Source organism: Terrapene carolina, unplaced genomic scaffold (genome assembly GCF_002925995.2).
Source record: "Terrapene carolina triunguis isolate 2854851 unplaced genomic scaffold, T_m_triunguis-2.0 Scaffold113, whole genome shotgun sequence".
Lineage (NCBI taxonomy): Eukaryota > Metazoa > Chordata > Testudines > Emydidae > Terrapene > Terrapene triunguis.
The window spans coordinates 27553350-27567479 of NW_020664464.1; the positions used below are offsets into that span (position 1 = coordinate 27553350).

At 43.4% G+C, this 14130-nt stretch overlaps 1 protein-coding gene across 1 annotated transcript in view; it reads right to left on the reverse strand.

Annotated features, from left to right (window-relative positions):
- ADAMTS19 (ADAM metallopeptidase with thrombospondin type 1 motif 19) overlaps positions 1-13113 on the reverse strand; it is a 271112-nt gene extending 257999 nt beyond the window's left edge. The window contains exons 1-2 of the mRNA XM_026652365.2: positions 12326-13113; positions 9451-10070 (exon numbers count right to left, since the gene is read on the reverse strand). Of these exons, the coding sequence (XP_026508150.1) occupies positions 9451-10070; positions 12326-12410 (705 nt within the window). The 5' untranslated portion in view covers positions 12411-13113. The remainder of the gene's footprint in view (positions 1-9450; positions 10071-12325) is intronic.
- Positions 13114-14130: the final 1017 nt, after the last annotated feature.

A 14130-nucleotide genomic window follows, 5' to 3' on the forward strand; every position in this document is an offset into this window, starting at 1 on the left:
TCCCAGTTCCACATGCAGGGCCAGTTAGACAGGCAGAACTGCAGAGTCTCAATGCGTGGATGAGACAATGGTGTAGGGAGGACGGGTTTAGATTTATTAGGAACTGGGGAAACTTTTGGGACAGGGGGAGCCTATACAGGAAGGATGGGCTTCACCTAAACCAAAATGGAACCAGATTGTTGGCACTTAGTATTAAAAAGGTTGTAGAACAGTTTTTAAACTAGGGGCTGGGGGAAAGCTGACAGGTGCGGAGGATCTATTAATAGAGAATCTCTATGTCCTAGTTAGGACGAGAGGATGGAAAATGATAAAATACAGGCAGGGTCTGATCAGAAATAGTCAAGTAAAAAAAGAGTCCCATTCAATTATATCGTGTAATGGCAGACAGCTAAAAGGAGACAAGTTTTTAAAGTGCTTATATACCAATGCTAGAAGTCTAAATCATAAAATGGGTGAACTAAAGTGCCTCGTATTAAATGAGGATATTAATATAATAGGCATCACAGAAACTTGGTGGAATGAGGATAATCAATGGGATACAGTAATACCAGGGTACAAAATATATCAGAAGGACAGAACAGGTCGTGCTGGTGGGGGAGTGGCATTATATGTGAAAGAAAGCGTAGAATCAAATGAAGTAAAAATCGTAAATGAATCAAACTGTACCATCGAATCTCTATGGATAGAAATTCCATGCTCTAATAATAAGAATATAGCAGTAGGGATATATTACCGACCACCTGACCAAGATGGTGATAGTGACTGTGAAATTCTCAGGGAGATTAGAGAGGCTATTAAAACACTTAGCCAAAGACTCAAAAAGTAATAGCAAAACAAATTTTAAGTACATCAGAAGCAGGAAGTCTGCTAAACAACCAGTGGGGCCACTGGACGATTGAGGTGCTAAAGGAGCACTCAAGGATGGTAAGGCCATTGCGGAGAAACTAATTGAATTATTTGCATCGGTCTTCATGGCTGAGGATGTGAGGGAAATTCCCGAACCTGAGCCATTATTTTTAGGTGACAGATCTGAGGAACTGTCCCAGATTGAGGTATCATTAGAGGAAATTTTGGAACAAATGGATAAATTAAACAGCAATAAGTCACCAGGACTAGATGGTATTCACCCACGAGTTCTGAAGGAACTCAAATGTGAAATTGCAGAACTACTAACTGTAGTCTGTAACCTATCATTTAAATCAGCTTCTGTACCAGGTGACTGGAGGATAGCTAATGTGACACCAATTTTTAAAAAGGGCTCCAAAGGTGATCCCAGCAATTACAGGCCCGTAAGCCTGACTTCAGTACCGGGCAAACTGGTTGAAACTATAATAAAGAACAATATTGTCAGACATAAAGATGAACATAATTTGTTGAGGAAGAGTCAACATGGTTTTAGTAAAGGAAAATCATGCCTTACCAATCTACTAGAATTCTTTGAGGGGGTCAACAAGCATGTGGACAAGAGGGATCCAGTGGATATAGTGTACTTAGATTTTCAGAAAGCCTTTGACAAGGTCCCTCACCAACAGGGCCGGCTCCAGGCACCAGCTTACCAAGCAGGTGCTTGGGGCGGCCACTTCGGAGAGGGGCGGCATGTCCAGCTGTTCGGCGGCAATTCGGCGGACGGTCCCTCACTCCTGCTCGGAGCGAAGGACCTCCCACCGAATTGCCACCGCAGATCGCGATCGCGGCTTTTTTGTTCTTGTTGTTGTTTGTTTTTGTTTGGCTGCTTGGGGCGGCCAAAATCCTGGAGCCGGCCCTGCTCACCAAAGGCTCTTACGCAAAGTAAGCTGCCACGGGATAAGAGGGAAGGTGCTCTCATGGATTGGTAACTGGTTGAAAGATAGGAAACAAAGGGTAGGTATAAATGGTCAGTTTTCAGAATGGAGAGAAGTAAATAGTGGTGTGCCCCAGATGTCTGTTCTGGGACCAGTCCGATTCAACATGTTCATAAATGATCTGGAAAAAAGTGTAAATAGTGAGGTGGCAAAATTTGCAGATGATACAAAATTACTAAAGATAGTTAAAACTCGGGCAGACTGCGAAGAGCTACAAAAGGATCTCTCAAAACTGGGTGACTGGGCAACAAAATGGCCAGTGAAAATTCAGTGTTGATAAATGCAAAGTAATGCACATTGGAAAACATAATCCCAACTATACATATAAAATGATGGGGTCTAAATTAGCTGTTACCACTCAAGAAAGAAATCTTGGAGTCATTGTGGATAGTTCTCTGAAAACATCCACTCAATGTGCAGCGGCAGTCAAAAGAGCGAACAGAATGCTGGGAATAATTAAGAAAGGGATAGATAGAAAATATCACGTTGTCTCTATATAAATCCATGGTACACCCACATCTTGAATACTATGTGCACATGTGGTCGCCCCATCTCAAAAAAGATATATTGGAACTGGAAGAGGTTCAGAAAAGGGCAACAAAAATTATTATGGGTATGGAACGGCTTCCGTATGAGGAGAGATTAATATGACTGGGACTTTCCAGCTCGGAAAAGAGACAGCTAAGGGGAGATATGATTGAGGTCTATAAAACCATGACTGGTGTTGAGAAAGTAGATAAGGAAGTGTTGTTTACTACTTCTCATAACACAAGAATTACGGGTCACCAAATGAAATTAATAGGCAGCAGGTTTAAAACAAATAAAAGGAAGAATTTCTTCACACAACGCACAGTCAGCCTGTGGAACTCCTTGCCAGAGGATGTTGTGAAGGCCAAGACCATAACAGGGTTCAAAAAAGAACTAGATAAATTCATGGAGGATAGGTCCATCAATGGCTATTAGCCAGGAAGGGCAGGAATGGTGTTCCTAGCTTCTGTTTGCCAGAAGCTGGGAATGAGCGACAGGGGATGGATCACTTGATGATTACCTGTTCTGTTCATTCCCTCTGGGGCACCTGGCACTGGCCACTGTCGGCAGACAGGATACTGGGCTAGATGGACCCTTTGTCTGACCCAGTAGGGCCATTCTTATGTTCTTATGAGCGCCTCAGCTCAGAAGGGAGGAGAAAGGGGGAACTACGCTGAAGGCTCCTGAATAAGGGAGCCAAAGAAGCCTCTTTGTGAGGAATAGGTCTTCATGTTCAGCCTGGTTGGGGATGAAGGTTTAGTTGTTTTTTCTTTTGCTATCTTACACTGGACTTGGAGCCGAGGGGCACAATAGATGGTAGGAAGTGACCCAAGGAAGGTAACTCCAAGGGCACTCCAAGGTGCCGGACCCTGATTGGCTCTCATAGGGCCCTGGGTTGGAGCCCAGTGAAGTGGGAGGGCCAAGCTCCGCTACCAATTGCCCCTGCTGTAGGAGGGGCATATGCTTCATTCCCACCCCACTCACCTCTCTGGTAAGGAGAGGGCAAGGACACTGAAAATACAAAGTGAAACAAAGTCCATACAAGGGTGAGGAATTGGACTGAAAAGCTGTCTTGCTGAGGGGCGAGGCTGTCTACTGGATGTGCTATCCACTAGACCACCTGGCCCTCTGACAACCCTGTTGCATGCACATGCACACACAACTCAGAATGTGACTAAAATAAAAGCCAACACTAACAAAGCATTCAAACATCTCAACAGGTTGTGGACAGTGAAGTGAAACCCTAGATTTCTGTACTCTCAACATTCCTCAAACTTACTGAAACAGTGAAAGCTCAGAATTGAGACTGATCCAGCCAGGAAGGCCCCTGTTTCCTCCCTACCAAATATCTGCTGCTCAGTGCAGTAGGGAGCAAAAAACATGGAAAAGCAGCAGTGGAGCTGGATCACTGCTGAAAGAAAGATGGAAAGGGACTGGGAAGTGTCTCAGTCACCTTTCTTGCACGCTCCTCCCTTCCCCTGCCAAATAAATAAATCAAACACAAAAACAAACAGTATAATCAGGGCCAACGGTAGGAAGAAGACCGACACTAATTAATGTGCCGTCTTCTCCCAAGGGCTGTAGGAAGTTAATGTTTCTTGAAGCAACCAGCATTAACTCCCATGACATGCACCATGACTCTCCCTCGTAAGGATCATGGAGATGGACCTAAAGCCAATGTGGTACTCAGGGTGTAATAGTTAATAAGGGGTATTTAGATGTAAATAGTACTAATATTTTGCACTTATTCAGTAACTTGAACCCAAGATAAGGTATGCATTAAGCCACACAACAATATTGGAAATAGGTATTAATCCCGACACTACAGTGTAGAAGTTAGTCTCCAAATTTAGCACCAATAGCTTTTCAAAGGGTAATTCAATATGCTGTGACTTTTCTTAGTATAACATTTACCAGCTTCTGCAGCGTTTCCCCTAGCTAAACAATCACAGTGCCCAAAATGGCAGACTTATACAAACAAACAAACAAACAAACAAAGTGATAGCATTTCAAACATAAGCGGCATTTGGATTTTAAAATTAAACATATTGAAAGTGAAGAATTATTCAAGATAATTTAAATTTCACTAAGATTAGCATATAAAAATGATCAGATCCATCATCTAATTCTATTCTCCGACACGGCCTTCCTAACTCAGCAACCACACACCGCACAGAGATGCCTGGGAGCCAGGAAGCAGGCTGGCCAACAGGAGGCATAGGAGTGGCAATTGTGGGGTGGTATGAGAGCCAATCTTGGCTCTGGGGAGGAATTGAGGTTAAATCCAAGAAGACAAAAAACGGGTGTGAAGGTGAGGAATGTTGTGTAGGGGAATCCAGTCTGCACGCATCATGGTCTTTGTGCATACATCTGGGCTCTCCATAGTGCTGTACCTGGTATGCAAGACCAGTGGCACCCACAGCCATATATTCACATTATGCACAGAGAATATCATGGGCAGGGGCATGTCTGCTGGAGGTGGGGGCAAAAGAGGCAGTTTGCCCCAGACCCCCAGTTTGAGAGGGCCCCAAAACTGAGTGGTATTTCAAACTACCAAACTGGGTCACAACACCACTCACTGCACTTTGGCCCAGCAACCCATCATCACACTTGAGGGGGTCCAGGCCAAACCTGAGTAGCACCATGCTAAGTTAAAGTGACAGTGATTCAGTTGTGCGTACCATGTGAAAAATGTCTGGGGGCACCTCTGTGCCAGACCTCACAATGCTCGGAACCCAAATGCAAAACCCATTTCTTCAACTTTACTTTTTCTTATTAGCCCATCACAAAAATACACAAACAACCTGATCTACTTAAATGTACAAATAATTATTTAAAAATATCTCCACCATTACAACTTTTTCGTACACGAAGAGTGAGAGTTTATGTAACATTTAGTTTTGTTACTCTAATTTACTGGAAGGTAGTCAGATGAAAAGGTGCAGTGGGCCACATAAGTAAAAAAGATAGGTAGTTTAGAAAGAGGACTGGAAAAAAGCTAATGCATCACATTTGAAAGAGTAAAAAAAGAATGTCCCAGATAACTATAGACCAATTAGCTAAATTTCAATCCTGGGCAAATACATTGCATGGAATGCAATCAGAAAATAATTAAAAGATGATAGTAATAGAATTACTACCAGTCAACACGGTTTTATGAAAAACAGGCCTTGTCAAATAAACTCAGTACTGTTTTCTGATGAGATTACAAGATTGACATAATATATTTCAACTTCTGAAAAGCTTTGACTTAGTACAACATAGTGTTCCAATAAAAAATAGCACTATACAAAATGTAGCACATATTAAATGGATTAAAAACTGGCTAATAGATAGAAATGAAAAAGTAATTGTTAATGGGAAATCATCATCAGATGATAGTGTTTCTAGTGGTGTCCTGTTCTTTGCCCAATAATATTCAATGTCTTTATCATTATGTTTTCTTCTTAATGATCATTAGCAGGGAAAAGACTAGATGGAAGTTGAAGATGGACAAATTTAGAATGGAAATAAAGCAACATTTTTAACAGTGAAGATATTTATCATTAGAACAATTTATCACGGATTGTGGTGGATTTTTCATCACTAAAACTCCTCATATCAAGATTGGATGTCTTCCTAAAAGAGATGCTCTAGTTCAGGGGTCGGCAACCTTTCAGAAGTGGTGTGCCGAGTCTTCATTTATTCACCCTAATTTAAGGTTTCACTTGCCAGTAATACATTTTAACATTTTTAGAAGGTCTCTTTCTAGAAGTCTATAATATATAACTAAACTATTGTTGTATGTAAAGTAAATAAGGTTTTTAAAATGTTTAAGAAGCTTCATTTAAAATTAAATTAAAATGCAGAGTCCCCTGGACTGGTGGCCAGGACCTGGGTGGTGTGAGTGCCACTGAAAATCAGCTTGCGTGCCGCCTTCGGCACATGTGCCATAAGTTGCCTACCCCTGCTCTAGTTCAACCAGATGTTATGGGTTTGATACAGGAATTACTGGTTGAAATCCTATAGCCCGTGTTATGCAGATCAGCCTATTCTCTGTGATAATAATGGCCCCTTTCTGGCCTTAGCATCTATGAATATGTAAGTGATAACTCTTGGTGTACCTGGAAGCAGTACCTGGGAAGCCACTGCCAGGGTGTGAGGCAGAACTATTAATGTGTATTGATGTCCAAGGTGTTCATCTATTCCCCTCTCCTATCTCCACACCCCCATGCACTCCCATATAAGTCTCCCTATTCATGTCTCACTCCCCCACTTCAAGAGATTGACACTGATTTTTCAGGGGGCGTATGGGAAGGGCCATGCAGCCCAGCCGTTACTGCTCCCCCTTACACCTATGCTCCTCTCTTGCATCCAATCCCTCATTCATGCCTCACCCCAGGTTTTAATCCTTCTCAACTATAATACCAATGTGATGGACCTACTCAGGCCTGTCAAACTATGGCTGTCCTCTGCTGAGACACTGGAGATTCACCAGAAAGAGAAGCTACCTCAGGAGCAGAGTGGATGGTGGAGGCTTCAGTACCAGAGGGAGGCAGCTGAGGCTGAGAAGGGAAATTGGTAAGTGGAGTGTAGATGGGGTGTTAAGTGACTTAACTACTCATCACCTTGCTTTTTATGATTTGTATTAGCAGGATATGCATTCTTGCAACTTTCACTCAAAGTTCACAAGGGTTTTCTGGGGAGAATATATGTACACACATACTAAAAAGGAAGGAACTTCAGGTTACATTGTCTCTAAAATTAGTTTATACCAAACCGAAAGAAAATACAGAATGCATTATAACTGAAATAGCTTTATAATGAAATACTTGTAGAGTCAAGTTTCACTGTAGTTTACGTGTTAAAACAGAAAGTGTAGTTTAAAATATCTTGACTATTTTTGGTGGGGAAAGCATGAAGGCATAGGAGGGAAACAGCAAGCCTTATACTGTATGATGCAAATGGATTCTTGGAAAATGAACAATGATTCACATGTGTAATAGGGACAAGTGGTGATTGAACAGAGAACCGCATTTTTAAGCCAGCTTGTTATTACCATGTTGTGCAAATTTTAACAATAAGCCTGATTTAGCAACACTTACAGGAGGAAGCCTTGCTTACCTGAGTAGCCTCATTGCAAACCATGGGACTACTTAAGTAAGGATTATTCACGTGAATAAATTTTTCAAGATCACATACTGTTTTACTGAAGACCTAGAACTTGTCTACACTACCTGCCAGATCGGCGGGCAGTGATCAACCCAGCGTACAGACGTGATAAATCGACCGCTGAGCACTCTCCCGTCGATTCCGGTACTCCACCAGAATAAGAGGCGCAAGCAGAGTTGACGGGAGAGAGTCAGCTGTCAACTTAGCGCAGTGAAGACATCATGGTAAGTAAGTCTAAGTACATCGACTTCAGCTATGTTATTCATGTAGCTGAAGTTGCATAACTTACATCGACCCTGCACGGTAGCGTAGACAAGCCCCTAGAAAAAAGATTGACAATTCAGCAGCATTTATCTGAACAAAGCACATAATCTGAGTGCATGCATGCTTAGTCTATGCATACATTCAAGGATAAACTGAAACACATGTGAAAAGTCCAGTTAGCATGAACACTATTGCTCCTAAATCAAATGCATTTTCAGAGTATTAAAAGCCTACTGATGGCTTTCAGATCACCCTCAATTGACTTTGAGAATGTTCCTCCCCAATTAATTCCGCTACTGTACTTCGGAAAATCTGACAAAATATCATTAATTAGATTCCAACCACTTAGAACTCTGTGAAACTTGGCAGTTTTATTCTGCAGAAGTGCTTGCAACTATTTTATTTGGTATCAGTCCAAATAAATTCCCCCATCCATTTCAGTTTGAGTTTTGTGTTTGAACAAATCCAAACCGGCAATGTAAAATGCATTCACATTCTCTACATTTCACATGATTTCACATCATGACATGCAAAACTGCTAATTTTGCATGAAAAGTTGGCAAACCTCAGAGAATCTATCATGGATCTGATTTGATAGGTAAGTTTGGAATGAATCCAATGAGTTTTGCATAGCTGTGCTATAGTTGCATGGATTGACATCCATCAAGCCACAAAAATAGGCAGAGTTTGGCTATTGCTGACTCTCTTCAGCAGCTCTGTTTTTATTCCACATTTTGTAAAGTGCTGCAGGCGTGTACATTTATGATGCTCTATAAAGGCCCTATAATGAGAATAATAATTGCTTTTGTTTTAAATCTGGCCAGGGTTTTACATCATCCCAGCTGCCTGAAGTCCCTCCACCCTCCCCTAGGTATCCTGGGATTTCAGTTAATCAGAAGCACCACTGCTGCTGTCAATGGGCCTGGTTCTGATCTCACATTGGTGTAAATTAGGAGGTCATTAAATTCACATCACATAAAAATAGTGTCACTGAGAGGAGAATCAGGTCCAATGTCTCTAAACAATGGTTTGATTGAGTTAACATTTCTATTGCACACATATTCATTATGTATTTTTATGGGTGGAAATAAGGATGCATTCCTAGTAATGCCAGGTATGGGGATGAGGACAGAGGGAGATAAGAAGGGGAATGGGACAAGGGAAAGATGAAGAGGAATGAGGATGAGAAACAAGATATGGAGTATCAGTATAAATATAAGGATATAGAAGAGGATGGGATTAGAGATGGGGAAGAACAAGACAGGGAAGAGGAGGCCAGGGATGAGATGAGGATGAAGAGTTGGAGGTTTATGGATGCCACTGGGGGAAGGAGGATGGGTGAGCACGGGGATAAGTATGGAAATAGATTGAGGAACAGGTTAGGATTAAGGAGAGGGATGAGCAGGAGGTGGAGAAAGAAGAGCATAGGAGACAAATAAGATTAGGAAGCAGGAGCAATGGGATTGGGAAGTAGAACAGACACGGAGATAGGATGATCAGGACAAAGATATGGATAGGACTGGATGGAATGTGTGGAGGGGACTGGGATTAGGGATGAGGTGACGAATAGAGGTGGAATTCAGCTGGACAGGGATGGGATGGGAGACAGGGATGGGACTGGAATGGGAATTGGGATGTTACTGCCTGCATGCAGGGCCTGCCTTACCAATCCAACGCAGGTACTGAAAGATGCGAAGGAGCCTGGGTAACCAAGCACAGTGCCACTGTAGTAACAGGCTCTCTCAGGCTGAGAATGGGAAGCGCCTGGGGGGCTTTTCCCCTCATCCCTGAGCCGCTCCTCCACTGCAAAGCCAGGTGCCAAGAAGCGGCTATCTCTCTTGAGCAACAGGTAGAGCTCCCGGGCAAAGGCCGGGATCCTCAGCAACACCTCATCCCCATCCTCTGACGGTGGTGGTGGTGGTGGGGAAGGTGGCGGCGGTAACTGAGAAGCAGCGCCAGATCCCTGAGGATGGGGAGACCAGTGATAGAATTCCTGAGACTCGTATTCATCCTCCGCATCCTCCTCCTCTGCTACCTCCCCAGCTGGCTGTGGTTGTCTGTCTACCAAGGAGGAGACTGAGCGGACCTCGCGGGAGCTGCCTGCCACCTGGCTAGGTGTAGCAGAAGCACTGGTGCTGCTGCTGCTGCTGCTGCTGTTTCCACAGCTGGGATCAGTACTGCAGCTGCCTCCACCACCACTGCCTCCAGCAGGCTCCTGCTGGCCTCTGCTCCACAGTGCTGGGAAGATGATCTCCCACTCCTCAGAGTCTCCTGATGCATGCAGACCTGCAGGAAAGCCAGACAAATAACAGCATATGCCACAAAACAGTGTTGCACATGCCACAGCATACCACTCATGCCAGTGAACACACATATATGCCAATATCCCCTGACTACAGCCAGTGCTCCTAACTAACAAATGCATGACACAAAGCACACCCTTGTCCCATCACCCCACTGTACCTCACCCACAATATGTTTACTTGCAGTATATTAGTCAGCCACTAGATGTCTCTGTATTGTTTAGGAGTTCTAGACAGGAACTGTGGTCCCTGGTAAACATGGGAGATAAGCTGGAACGGGAATTGTGTGGAAACTATTGTTTGTGTTTGTAGTTGTTCTCTTTAATAAAAACACTTCCTATATAAGACTAGAGCTGAACAAAAAAAATGGCATTTAGAAAACAAGTGTCAAAAGTTCCATGAAAATTTTATCCTGTTTTTCAAGCAACTGTAGAACTGGTCAACAAATTTGCTATTTCAATTAAACAAATGGGAGAAAAATGTCATGAACATTTTGACATGTATTTGATGAGTTCTGTTTAAGACTGACTGTGGTTCTATAAATCATTACAACACACCACGGCCAAATGCATATGCTTACAACACATGTGCACGCACACATACATGCAACAATAAAACCTCCATCATTATCACAGAATATTAATGACTGTATTATTGATTATTAATTATTATTAATGATTTATTATTTTATTTATGATTAATGATATTATTAGCAATATGTGTATATGATATATAAATTATCACTTGCATGAAATACTCAACAGAACAACATATTTATCTGAGTCTGTGGGTCCATTATGTGTGTACATATACATTCTAGTCAGGGGTTCTCACAACAAATTTTTTGGTGGCCTCGAAGTGCGGCCACCAACTCTTGCTGGTGGCTGTGCTGACAATTTTTCCTAAATAGTTAATTAACTTTAGGAAAAACAAATATATATGCACATGCACGTGTCCAAATCATTGTAATTTATTGAATCTTTTTACAGACTCAATAATAAAAATAATATACAGTTGTCTCTCTTTTTTATAGGCCCTAAACAGAATAGAAACACAAATAAGGTGCACTGCAGGTTCTTGTCTTTTTTGTTGTTGCATCTTTTCCTTTTTTTGGTTGCTTTTTTAAAAAGACTTGCAAGCTAGTAAGTCTGCTGCTGTGAAAAGTAATATTAACAAACATACAAATATCACTTTCCACAGCAGCAGACTTACTCAGTCTTGGAAAGCCCAGGGACAAATTAAGCCTTGATGGGGAGATCGGTAGGGGGGAAGTAGGGGACAGGGGGGAATGCATGATGGGCCAGTGGAGGCAGCAGGGACCAGAGGAAATGGGGGGTGAGCCCCGCAGCCAGGCGTTGGAGCCCTGTGGCCAGAGCCTGCTGCCTGCCACGCCAGGGCTGGAGCCCAACTCTACCTCCCCAGGAAGCTGGGGAACTCACTAGCTGCCTCCTCCTCCTCCAGCATGTATCTCTCCAGAGGGGAGCAGGGTCCAACCCCTGCTAGTGGCCCTCGGGCCCATCACTGCCCAGGAGGCTGTGGCTGCAAGAAAAGTCCCTGGTGGCCGCATGCGGCCACGGTGGCCACATTTCAGAAACACTTAAGATATACTTAACCTTGCCTCACCACAGGGGGATGGGCTAGATAACTTCTTGAGGTCCCTTCCAGCCCTACATGTCTATGAATCTCTCTCTGTGTGAATATTTTATATTACATTTATATTATTTATTCATAACTTGTACATACATACACTATGAATAATGTTCTACTCATAATGTGTATTTATACAAACATTATGAATATGCATCCGAAGAAGTGGGTTGTAGCCCACGAAAGCTTATGCTCTAATAAATTTGTTAGTCTCTAAGGTGCCACAAGTACTCCTGTTCTTTTTGCGGATACAGACTAACACGGCTGCTACTCTGAAACCTGTCATTATGAATATTAGTATACACACATATAAATATTATGAATACTATGTAATACACACACATACTACAAACATTGTATATGTGGGAAATCACTCCCTGCCATATGATCATATATACATATGTTATTGATATATATGTTACCAGATCCTTCATACAGTACTGATTAGTTGCAAAGTAATGTGCACAGGTTGGCTACAAATAAGAGAAGAAAGCAGCAGTAACATGCTGGACCACTGATTTTCCTCTCCTTCTTTTAATCCCATGCTATGGAAAGTACAGAAATGAGCGCCAAAGAAAGGGATAAGTTTACCTGAAATGATCCCATTTGATAGGAAACACAGCTGATAAAAAATGCAGCAAATGTGGCTCAGTCGCATCCCCGTTTTCTTTTCCATCCACTTCACTGTCCCAAACACACCGAGGGAGCAGCTTATTTACACTCTTTATTTATTCCGGTTTATTGGCTTCTGTTGTTGCTGCCTGTCCTGAATGGGTTGTGCCCTGAACTGCCCCAGTTCTTTGTATGGTTGTGGGTTGCAAGTTGCTGCCTCTTCACTGGGTGTATGTCCGAGTTTGTGGGAGGCAGGGAAGAAGGGAGGGGGGAAGAAGTGGAGCGGTATTAAAATTTGCAGCAGCTCCCCAGTGGATTATCTGATGAGTCTATTTTCTGATTTACAGGAGGCAGCCGGAGGAGAAGGCAGAGCCGGAGTCCGGCAGAGTGAAACCACCTCCAAGCCAGCAGAGAAGCAGAGGCCAGTTGGAGAGTCGAGAGGGTGTCCTAGAAAGGAGAGGGAGCAGCACACGCAGAAGCAGAGAAGGAGAGAGAGAGTTATCTGTGCGCAGAGCGTGTCACCCTGCACAGCAGTAAGAGGGGATAGCGGTGGACAAGCGGCGAGAAGGCGAGAGCTGTAGGCAGCACCCGGAGAAGAGGAGGCAGCATGTGCCCCGGCTCTGGTCACCGCGCTCTGCGACCAGGCGGCTGCGAACTCTCCCTGGTGGGGGGCGGCGGATTAAGGGGAAGGGGGGGATCCCCCAAACTCCTGCAGCTTGCTCCCGATTGGTTGCTCCGGCCAGCACTATTTGCATGCCCCCAAGCCAGAGGTACAGCAGGCAGGTATAACCCCGGCCTCCCGCTGCTGCTCCAGTGTGAACAGCCGGGGGAACGAGGGGGAGCTGCTGCTGAGCCAGGGCACAATGCTGCAATCCAAGCGATTTTCCAAACGCCTTTGAGTTGCGTTTCAGTGTTAAGGCAAGGAGCGGGAAGATAATGCAATTAGTCACGGGATTCTCCAGGGCTTCCACACAGCCTGTGCCTCAGCCCACACCCCCTCCTCCCTGCTGCCCATCACATACCCACACAGGACCGTGCATACTCATATACCCACACCTCCTAGTCCAGTCACAGAACCTTATAACACAAGACACACGTAGTCTATGTATCGAAACACCCCATAACACCCTCACTATACATTTTACACACACAACACATCACACACAACGCATTGTAAATAAACACAAATTATACCCTGTCTAGGACAACACAAGCACACTATACAAACAGAGTAATACACATGTCCTACACACACAACCCCTATGTGAACACACAGAGGCTACATACACACGCAGTCACACAGAAAAACTCACACCATGTCCTATACTTGCAAAGTAACATGCACAAACACACTAGACTACACTGCACATACACTAAACACCTTAAAAAAAAGTATCCCTTCTCTCCCCCTGCACCGACCTAAAAGGCCTTTGCTTCACATTCAAGGCACTCAAGATTTACCATTTCTGTCTGTTTTGTGTAACTTGATTCCAAACTCCCTTTTTGCCCCCACTACACAGCTCTCCATGGAAACCCAATACTTCCCACCCCAATCCCTGTCAGCTGAGGAATGATTAAATGAGGAGCCAAGTAATATATTAAAACAAATATCTAAAATCAGGGTAAGCTGCAAAATCAACAGATAAACACCTCCAAATCTGAGACTGATTTCTCATCATAACCTTTGTTGTTCTACCTACTGTTTCTGATGTCAAAGGTGATGACTATGCCTTAAGGGAAAACAGAGTAATATAGTTTTGTGAGGAAAGACATCTTTTTGATAA